This window comes from Punica granatum, chromosome 1, assembly GCF_007655135.1.
Source record: "Punica granatum isolate Tunisia-2019 chromosome 1, ASM765513v2, whole genome shotgun sequence".
Taxonomy (NCBI): domain Eukaryota; kingdom Viridiplantae; phylum Streptophyta; class Magnoliopsida; order Myrtales; family Lythraceae; genus Punica; species Punica granatum.
Genome location: NC_045127.1, coordinates 17,436,111 through 17,446,703, shown reverse-complemented (window position 1 = coordinate 17,446,703; position 10,593 = coordinate 17,436,111). Strand labels below are relative to the sequence as shown.

Below are 10,593 nucleotides of genomic sequence, written 5' to 3'. Positions count from 1 at the left end.
ATAAAAAAATAGAAATTGGACATTAAATTTTATTATTATTAGACAATGACTTATTATATCGCTATACTTTTTTTTATTATCAGAAATGAGGTTTTTTAATAATAATAAGTGAAAAGTGGGAATTTTGATTGATATGATTAAAAGAAAGGGGGAAAAAAAAAGAAGACAAAACCAGGAAAGGAAAAATTATGTGAAAACAAAACAGAACATCCTCTTTGGTCCTCTCCAATCCTGTCTGGTAGTTGGGATCTCTCATCTCTCTTCTTCCCTCTCTCTCTCTGTGTCTCCCCAAAATCCCAATCCCCAATATATCAGTCACTTTCACTCCCCCATTCTTAACGTTTTACTTGAAACAGAGAACAGGGAGGCGTTTCCTCCGTCTCATCTTCACTACCTCCAACTGGCTCAACTGGGCAGCACTGCAGCTCTTGATTCCTCAGTTTCATGTGTAAAGTGCAGAACTTTGAGGCCCCGAGCTCTGCCGTCTGCTGCCTCTCGAAGAAAGGTCTTTGGTTCTCCGGTTGATTGGGGAAAGGGGTGCCTGTAAATGGTGATGAAACAACAGAGGGTCTCTGTCTGTCTGGTTCTTGGGCACTGACGGCGACTCTCTCATCCACCCCCCCGTAAAGTTCCAGTCGAAGGTAGTGAAAATGTTCGCTTTAAATGGTTGCTCAGTTTCTCTTTTGCCCATTGGGGATCGGGTTGTAGCTCAACCTTGTGTTCGTGTTGTTGGGAAAATGTTTTCCTTTTCACTTGTTTTCCACCGTTTTCTATTATTGGCTGAGGAGTTCTTGGTATCAATTTTTTTTTTTAAAGTTTTCGGACTTAATCGTCTTTGGAGTTGTTTGTCCATGAATTTTTTTTTTCCCCTCCCGACGGACCCAGAGAAACAATGAGTTCTTCCCAAAAATATTCTAGATTTTCAGAAAACGATGATCCTGTATAGATATGGGTAGTTATGTTGTGCTACGGGTGTGAGTCGATATCGAGTTTGAGACTCAAGAGTTTTTGTTCTTGATTTCCTCTGATATATATGGACATGGAAAACCTCAAATATTGGATCCCTACAAAAGAAAATCCAGAAAAAGTAATGGAAAAGTCTTCATCATGATCATATCCTTGTTTTTGAGAGGAAACATGGGATCTATGTGCCGACATAAATTGCTTCAACTCAAATTCTTCTAGGTCTTTGTGAGGAATCTTCGAGGATATGCTTGATATGGAGACACATCCTAGTTCCTGTTCTTACCCCTCTCATTGAAGAGTCTGTCAAGACAAAACGTGTCCTTTGATGTTCCAAGTTGTTTCGTGTGACTTGTGTTTGTTCTCTGTAAAATTATGAGAAATCGGTCTGTTTGGTTGTCGAAAACTGTCCCAGATTCGGTCATGTTTATCCTCAGGAGATATGAAAAAGATAAGGGACAAGTATGCACTTGTCAATGAAGTAGCCAAAAACTTCTTCTACTTTTTGGAGAAATTTGTTGCAGAAAATTGTATTCATTCTTGTAAGAAGATGCACAACTGTGGGCTTGCTCCAAAACCCAGCTACTGAGCTTTGAAATGAAATATTTTTGTTTTGTTGGTCGAATTTGAAAGGATGATGGCGGTGACTTCATCCTGTAAGGATGGTGGGCACAAGATGGCGATGGACAACGGGAAGTACGTCCGCTACACTCCCGAGCAGGTGGAGGCGCTTGAGAGACTGTACCACGAGTGCCCAAAACCGAGCTCCCTCCGAAGGCAACAGCTTATCAGGGAGTGTCCAATCCTCTCCAACATTGAGCCCAAGCAGATCAAAGTCTGGTTTCAGAACCGAAGGTATAACGTCATTGATTTTAACATCACATGATCTCCGTTAAGAGCCTTTTTTGAGGTTCTGGGAGATTGGAAGAACTTTCGAGTTTTCTATTTTTGTCCTTTACATAGAAATAAGGAATTAAATTTAAAGTCTGTCTAGATTGCACTTTACTCAGTTATTCGACGTGGTAGATGATAATGTCCATTTAACTGCAATCTGGAATATCTTTTCTTTCAACTCTTCTTTCCTCGGTAGGAGAAGAATGAAATCCTAGAAATCTGAGAACAGTTTTCCAGAAATCGATAATATGCAAACAACAGGTCTAGTTACAATTGTTTTATTATTTTACTTTCTCTCAGTAATTTTCTAACTTGGGGCTTTTTCTATTTTGCATCTCTACTTGAGCTTTACATTTTTGCTTAAGAGGTTCTTAGAATCTGAAGATTATCTGTTTCGGTTTTTCTGTATCTTGTAGATGCCGAGAGAAGCAGCGAAAAGAGGCGTCGCGTCTCCAAGCTGTGAATCGGAAACTGACAGCGATGAACAAGCTCCTGATGGAGGAGAACGATCGGCTGCAGAAGCAAGTTTCACAGCTCGTCTATGAGAACAGCTATTTCCGACAACAGACACAGAATGTGAGATGCCCATCTTTCACTCCGCAATATATTGTTAAAATCAGTTGTTTTGTGGGTATAACTTTTTCCTTCTGATTTTTGGAAACTACTAAACTAAACTGCCATAATATCTTTATACCTGTGGGATGGAAGTGTCTGCGATTGGAATGTCCAAAATGAAGCTAGACTATGCTGTATAATGATTCCGTTCTGCTCTTTTTCTATCCTGTCATTCCAATCATGCAGGTAATACAGTTGTTCAAAAGAAAATAAATATGAAAGCTCTGAATAAAGATCAATTTTGTCCAACTGATCTCATCGAGCAATTAACCATTCAAAAAAGGCTTTCTTTTCAAATCAAAAAACATTTAGGTGTAACTTCTAAGAGTTTTTTTCTTTTCCCCCGAAACAATAGTGTAGTCATTACAAAACTACCAAAACATTTGCAGTAAGGCCATGTGTGCTATGGAAGATCGAGTAAACCTTGAAAAGTGAGCGCTTTGATAAATGAAACTATTCGACATTGCGATTACCCTTCCGTTCATCTGTACCAGATTCAACAGAGTACTGCTTCAGAATCGAGCACATATGTCAACAAAAGCTTCATCAAATCATGTATTCAGCAACATATGCTTAACATCTCATTTCCTCTGTCTTACAGGCGACTCTCGCTACGACAGACACAAGCTGTGAATCAGTTGTCACAAGCGGTCAGCACCACCTGACTCCTCAGCATCCGCCAAAGGATGCAAGCCCTGCTGGGTTAGTTTGCATTACTTTTCCTCTCTCGAGACCGATCAGATGTTGAGTTTTTTGTGAAGTCTCTTTTCATTATTGTGGTGATGAAACAATTTTATAAGATGATGTCATGTTTTCTTTTTTCCAGACTTCTGTCTATTGCAGAGGAGACTCTAGCAGAGTTTCTCTCAAAGGCCACTGGAACTGCTGTGGAGTGGGTCCAATTGCCTGGGATGAAGGTAACTTAATGCCGGCTTTATCTCATTCTGTAATATATTGCCACATTCCGTTTCATCGTCTTGCAAAATCTTTATATTGTGCTCATTCGCCTACTATTCTCGTTAAGCTCCAAAGTGAATCTGAAGCATGTGCATCTTCAAAAAACTACACAATACTCGCTATTGTTTATAATTATCATATACAAATGATTCCGTGTTTCGCCTTTCCTCGGAAAATGCAAGAGAATGTCGCATGCTTCTGCGAGTGCCATGTATAGGAATTGTGAAATGTGTGATTTTTCAGGAGCCCGAGTTAAACTATACAATTGTTTATGCTGGTTTCTTTCTCTCCTCCGATTAACTTCCCCCAATACATGATGCTTTTAACAAAAAGCAATAGAAAAAATAAATTAAATAATAAGAACTATAAATAAATAAATAAATAAGCATGACCTGCTTTTCTAGTGCATGTTTTTCTTTTTCAATGAATTTGTCAGAACTCTTAGGAATTTAGAGAATGAATCAGCTGCTGTTATTATCTTCTAATTATTTTCAAATAATTATTTTAGTGTTTTTATCTTAGAGCACTGTAGTTCTAATAACTACCTGTGTGCAGCCTGGTCCGGATTCCATTGGAATCGTTGCTATTTCTCACGGTTGCACTGGTGTGGCAGCACGTGCCTGTGGCTTGGTGGGTCTCGAACCGACACGAGTAAGTCCCTCGATCACTTCTATACACTGTTTACTTTTATTTCTATGTATTCATTAAGGACTCATTGAGAATCCCTTCCCGGACAGGTTGCAGAAATCCTCAAGGATCGGCCCTCATGGTTCAGAGACTGCCGAGCCGTGGATGTGCTGAACGTGCTGTCCACTGGAAGCGGTGGAACCATCGAGTTGCTCTACATGCAGGTACTCCGTCAGTGCTTCCCCTCACTTTATGTATGAGTTGCTCATGAACTGTTATTGCTAATTGAGTTTCCGTTTCTGTGGTTCCTTTGCTCTATATAGCTCTATGCCCCTACCACTCTGGCTCCAGCTCGTGACTTCTGGTTGCTCCGATATACATCTGTTATGGAAGATGGAAGTCTCGTGGTATGCACTTCTTGCATTTCCAATAATATTCTTATCTGACATGATATGTTTGTATGAGGTTCCCCACGTATTGAAATTTTATTAGATCAGGGATTTCTATTTTGGGTTCTTCATTTTTCGTCATTTCTTTTAATCAGAAAACCAAAGGTGACCTCATCCTCATTGTTAGGGGTGCATTTTGATGATTAGCCTTTCTTTTTTCACTCAATAGCCTTTGATGCAATGTTGCTGTTTTTGACGTCTTACCTCAGGTCTGTGAAAGATCGATTAACAACACGCAGAACGGTCCGAGCATGCCTCCTGTTCAGCATTTTGTGAGGGCTGAGATATTACCGAGTGGATACTTGATCCGACCCTGCGAAGGGGGAGGGTCCATCATCCACATAGTTGATCACATGGACTTAGAGGTAAGAATTTTAAACTCTCTTTCACTATTTCAATGCATTCCAATTTTCTTTCTTGGCAAATTTACATTTTTCTTTTCTTTCTTTTGGGGAATAGCCATGGAGCGTACCGGAAGTATTACGCCCACTTTACGAGTCATCAACCTTGCTTGCTCAAAAGACAACAATGGCGGTGAGCCATCTCCCCCAATCCCTTTTGAAGGGTTACATTGTCTTATTTTTTTTCAATTTCCACTTTATTTGCCCGCATGTGTTCGTAAAAGTTTATACTTCATTATTCCTTTTGCAGGCTTTGCGCCACCTGAGGCAGATTTCTCAAGAAGTTTCACAGCCAAATGTCTCGGGATGGGGGAGAAGACCCGCTGCTCTACGCGCATTAGGACAGAGGTTGAGCAGGTATGTGTTTCATTGTCCAACTCATATTTTTGAGAACCAGGCTGGACATTGAACTGACCGAGATTCAAAGATCCGGCCAGACGTTCTTATAGCAAGAATTGTTAGTTTCAATGGGTTTGCTTGCATACCAAGTGGCCAGACTGGTCCGATGTCTGATCTGGTCCAATGTCCTAAATCTGTGCTTCCACCTCAGAGTTTCAATCAGGTCTATTGATGCGTGGAAATGGAACTTGCATCAAGCCTATTATTCCACCCTCACTTATAATTGAACTGCATGTAATGGGCCTAATTTTTGTGTAGGGGATTCAACGAAGCTGTTAACGGGTTTACGGACGATGGGTGGTCAATGTTGGAGAGTGATGGCATCGATGATGTCACCCTGCTCGTGAACTCATCACCAGGAAAGATGATGATGGGCACAAACCTTTCTAATTATGCCGCCGGCTTCCCTTCCATGACAAGTGCTGTCCTCTGTGCCAAAGCTTCAATGCTACTGCAGGTGAAAACCTCGGTCTTCGTCCTCTCAGGAGGCTTGGATTCTTTTGCGGTCAAGAGTAAAACTGAGATTTCATGGCGTATTTTAAATATGGAAAATCTTTTTGGATTTTGCCCTACTGTGAAATACAAGAAAAAGATTTCATTTGGATTTTCTTATTCTAAATAACCAAAAAGGCAAATAAATTCATAAAAGAGAAGGTTTCATTTGGATTTTCATAACATCTGATCTTATGCTCTTCCTCAAACATGTGCAGAACGTGCCTCCAGCAATACTCTTGAGATTCCTGCGAGAGCATCGCTCAGAGTGGGCAGACAGCAGCATTGATGCTTACTCTGCTGCGGCCATTAAAGCAGGTCCTTGTACCTTGCCTGGGCCTCGACTCGGTAGCTTTGGGAGCCAAGTTATCCTCCCACTTGCTCAGACAATTGAGCATGAAGAGGCAAGTTAACTGACTTGTTCTTGTTGGGATTGGAAATGAAAAGGTGTTCTTTTCACTATAATAATTTAATGCCGTTTTGATTGTTGGGAACAGTTTATGGAGGTCATCAAGCTCGAAAACATGGGCCATTATCGGGATGACATGATCATGCCTAGCGATGTCTTCCTCCTACAAGTATGGAAGCAAAATCCTCTCCTCTCTTTTTTCTTTTCTGTTTGGTGGATATAAATCCTCTGTTTTCTTTTCTGTTTGGTGGATATAAAAAATTTTCTTCTTTACATATACCTTTGAAATGTTTTACTAACATGTGTCTTTTCTTTAGCTATGTAATGGAGTAGATGAAAATGCCATCGGCACCTCTGCGGAACTCATATTTGCCCCGATCGACGCATCATTTTCTGATGATGCACCCATAATTCCTTGTGGCTTCCGCATCATTCCTCTTGATTCAAAAACGGTAAAGCATCTATACCTTCTAGGTTTAGCTAGAGCCATTCTTCACAAGAATTAGTTTCCGTCTAAAGGAAAAGCAATAGAACCAATATTTTCATGAAAGCTTGGATTTTCTTTTTTTTCTTTTTGCCTTTTTGAAAAGAACTATACTTCTAATAGTTCTCCAAAACTGACCATAATTTTACGTAACCTGTAGATTCCCTTCTAAGCCAACATTTTATTTGATATGTGCAGGACCCCTCGAGTCCGAACCGCACACTGGACCTTGCTTCTGCTCTTGAGGTTAAGCCACCAGGAAACAAAACGTCAGGAGACAGCACCGGTAATGGAAATGGGAACTCCAAATTTGTCATGACAATAGCATTTCAATTTGCATTCGAACTGCACCTCCAGGAAAATATTGCGTCAATGGCCCGTCAATATCTCCGGAGCATCATAGCATCTGTCCAGAGGGTGGCTCTGGCTCTTTCTCCTACGAATATCGGCTCTCAGGTGGGCCTGAGGCCACCTCCTGGCACTCCTGAGGCTCACACACTCGCCCGTTGGATCTGCCAAAGCTACAGGTGAATTGATGTAACTGATCAGGACTGGATTTCCTTTCCTCATTCTTTCTTCATTTGTTACGAGTATCACAAAAGTGATACTTCGTCTTACAAATCAATAAACTACACGATCAATGATATCTTTTCTTCAAGTATTAAAATCTTACTCTAGTAATTTTGTGACAGGTGCTACTTAGGTGCAGAGTTACTCAAGAACGAAGTTAGTGACTCATTGCTCAAAACGCTATGGCATCATTCAGATGCAGTCATGTGCTGCTCTTTAAGGGTAAACTGATGTGCCGTTTTCTTTCACTTGCTTAAATGGTTTTGACCTCATAACAGTGCAATTCTAACTCACGTTTCAAAATATATGTCCAGGCTTTGCCCGTGTTTACGTTTGCCAATCAGGCAGGACTTGACATGCTAGAGACAACCTTGGTCGCTCTCCAAGACATTACCCTCGAGAAAATCTTTGACGAGAATGGAAGGAAGACTCTGTGCTCTGAATTCCCCCAGATAATGCAACAGGTACAGGGAAAATGACCCAATCAAACTTCTTTTAGTCTACGCAGCCTATATGTTCGTTTATCTCTGATAGGATATTTTATCATCGGAACGTATGTTGCTATGTCTTTCTCCAACAGGGTTTCATGTGCCTCCAAGGTGGAATATGCCTATCAAGCATGGGAAGGCCGGTATCATACGAGAGAGCAGTGGCATGGAAGGTTATGAATGAAGAGGAGAATGCCCACTGCATCTGCTTCATGTTCATCAACTGGTCGTTCGTGTGAACATTTTCCCTCACAAACCAATCAAATTCCCAGCCCGAGTTTCAATTCTCTTTTCCTTTTGGGAATAGAGGGAGATCCCAATTTTTTGTCCAATTAGCTAGTATGCCTTGCAGGTTGCTGTCTATACAATACCCCTAATTTATGAAATTATCTTTCTTGATGACTTATGGAATTATCTTTCTTGATGCTTAAACATAATCTTATAGTCTCACAGTCGACCCATCAACTCGCTTCTCTTTCTTGAATTGTAGGCTCATATTGATTTGAAGGCTTGAATTTTGAACATTTTGCGCCCTGATATCATGTTAAGTAAACGGGAGCTAGTGGTTGAAGAAAACAAAATGCGGTTTGTAATATCTAACCCGTTATTTAGTAGAAAGGTGAAAATCCATTGGAAAGTTTTAAGACCTAAACTAGTGTAGTTCGGTCAAGGCAGTTATTTGGTAGTCTCGCAGTACTGTACTTAACTCTCTTATAATGCGATCAGCTATAAGATACATGAAGTGCTATCATAATACAACCGGTGTTCTCTCCGATCCTTTTTTACTTCTATATACCATTGACTCGAAGATATGCTCGAAGCGTTTTGAGGATCATATAGCCCTAGCTAAACATGTGTATAATTACTGAAGTTAATTTCCGCCACAACATACTTTAGTCTATACATACAGCTGTACGACCAAACCCTAACCCTAGCCCAAGTTCTTGCGATGTGCTTAATCCACCATCCTCTGGTCAGTGACTTCTTGTGTGATGGCCGGGATACAACTGGAGCTTCTAGCTAGGCCACCACCCAGCTTCTTTGGGCCGGGGCCTTTGGGGCTCATGGAGTTAACTCTCTTCTTCAAGATCTTCCTCATAGCCTCGGCTTGGGACAAGACGGGGTATGCCCTTCCGATCCGATTGAACCTTTGGCAGGCGCTGATGTGCTCTTCTAGGGCAGCTTCCCGATTTTTCCCTCCCCTTCTCTGTATCCTCTCCCTGACAGCCTCTGCACAGAGCCCGCACACGAGTTTGCTGGAGAACTCCTCTCGCACCCGGCTTATGTACTCGGGCGTGCACTCCTCGGACATGCCACAACACTCGCACTTGGCATCCTCGACCTCCGATATGGGTGGCAGCTTCCCGGTATCATCAAGCACCACCTTTTCTTTGTTCAGCTCGGTGGAGATGTCAGATATGGTCCTTTGCAAATTCTCAAGTGATAGCTTGGGAGGTTTTGGACGGGAAGTATCGCCATGGCAGTCTCTATCGACAGGGTTATACGAGCCCATCGGGGTTTCTCGATTTGGTGCCATGGGGGGATCAGAGGCTCTAGGAATCAGTTGGGGTTATACAACTGGTCCTACCGATGAATCGGTTCTTAAAATTCGAAACAGAGAGACCGTGTTTCGAGACTTCTCAAGCAACCAACTCGAAGCATGGATGGGCAGTGTCTAGCGTGGAGAGCATGTAAAGGAACTGCAAGGACCATTTATAGTGTCACTGGGTTGTTTAATGCTTATCCTGAAACGGGGGGAAACAAGAAAAGGAAAGGCAGCTCACATTAGAAAAGGAGGAGAAAGATCATGAATAACCTAGATTTTACATGAATTTTGTTGATTACGATTTATATGTCAATGGAGGTTAATATTAAGAGGATGTATAATCATCTGCATAATTGACAATTTTTCTTTGTACATATGATGATTACAGTAAGTTTCCAACAAAACAAAAATTATTGTCATAAAGATAAGATATAACTTAATTAATCTAAGAAGATATAGTGCAATGGGACACGCCTTCAACTGATAATCAAGAGATTTTAGGTTCGATACTCTTTGTGAGACTAACTATGCTCATTTATCAATTATTTTTTTCGGTAGCCATTTATTAATATTTAAAATTTCTATTTCATTATACTAGGTACATAAACCTTTCTTTTAACTAAAAAAACTTAACTAATGGACATTCTATGTGAAAGAACCTTGCAATTAGTATGCGTAGTCGTAACAATGAAATCAGGATACGCTCAGTCAACCTAAAACTTGAACCTTGTAATCAAGGAAAGGTTAACATCGATTGGGAAACAGTGGCATTAATAAGTAACCTAGGTCCTGATGTTTAGATTATTAAGCACAGAAGGAAATTGTTCTAAAAACTAAAAGAAAAATAAAGAAATACTTTATGTAGTTTTTATTTTTCGGTTACAAGAAAGGCCATAAACCTAGTTATAAGGAGCACAGATAGTTCAATTGAGTATCGAACATGCAATCTCTTGATTGTCAGGCGAAAGTGTGCGCCATTGCGTTAAATCATCTTTTAATCTTTCTGTAGTTTTTTTCAATTACAAAGTCATTGGCCCAGTCTGGATTTCGTCCCCATTTCACACAAAAAAGAAAGTCATTGGCTCAGTAAAAGGAAATGAAAACTTGAATAAAAAGGCATAGAATAGCCTCCTTAGAAACAACCGACAAAATTGAAATGATAAAGAGGCATAGAAAATTTTACTATGAGAGTCGAACCTAATTTTTTTTTTTTAAACGAAAGTGTATGGCATGAATAACATATTCTCCTTTATCGTATATGTAATTTTGTTTCATAAGAAAAGGGGAATTGGGTTTCAC

At 40.5% G+C, this 10,593-nt stretch overlaps 2 protein-coding genes across 2 annotated transcripts; one reads left to right on the top strand and one right to left on the bottom strand.

Annotated features, from left to right (window-relative positions):
- Positions 1-221: 221 nt before the first annotated feature.
- On the top strand, positions 222-8,198 carry LOC116192223 (homeobox-leucine zipper protein ATHB-8-like). The gene is made up of 19 exons (XM_031520701.1): positions 222-641; positions 1,597-1,818; positions 2,274-2,433; positions 3,074-3,174; positions 3,299-3,389; positions 3,985-4,080; positions 4,167-4,280; positions 4,380-4,463; positions 4,715-4,870; positions 4,965-5,039; positions 5,157-5,263; positions 5,564-5,762; positions 6,016-6,201; positions 6,295-6,375; positions 6,524-6,658; positions 6,889-7,217; positions 7,383-7,482; positions 7,575-7,724; positions 7,841-8,198. Exons 2-19 carry the CDS (start codon positions 1,598-1,600, stop codon positions 7,985-7,987), a joined length of 2,532 nt encoding a protein of 843 aa, XP_031376561.1. The 5' UTR covers positions 222-641; position 1,597; the 3' UTR covers positions 7,988-8,198.
- Positions 8,199-8,442: 244 nt separating this feature from the next.
- Positions 8,443-9,509, bottom strand: LOC116192224. The gene has a single exon (XM_031520702.1). The coding sequence runs from the start codon at positions 9,283-9,285 to the stop codon at positions 8,704-8,706; it is 582 nt and encodes a 193-aa protein (XP_031376562.1). The 5' UTR covers positions 9,286-9,509; the 3' UTR covers positions 8,443-8,703.
- Positions 9,510-10,593: the final 1,084 nt, after the last annotated feature.

What these genes read in the sequence shown, in the direction of transcription:
- LOC116192224 (XM_031520702.1), bottom strand. Translation starts at nt 9,285, where the DNA reads ATGGCACCAAATCGAGAAACCCCGATGGGCTCGTATAACCCTGTCGAT.
- LOC116192223 (XM_031520701.1), top strand. Translation starts at nt 1,598, where the DNA reads ATGATGGCGGTGACTTCATCCTGTAAGGATGGTGGGCACAAGATGGCG. An exon ending in TTCCTCTTGATTCAAAAACG is followed by an intron (nt 6,659 to 6,888) that starts GTAAAGCATCTA and finishes TGATATGTGCAG; the next exon opens with GACCCCTCGAGTCCGAACCG. An exon ending in TCCCCCAGATAATGCAACAG is followed by an intron (nt 7,725 to 7,840) that starts GTACAGGGAAAA and finishes TTTCTCCAACAG; the next exon opens with GGTTTCATGTGCCTCCAAGG.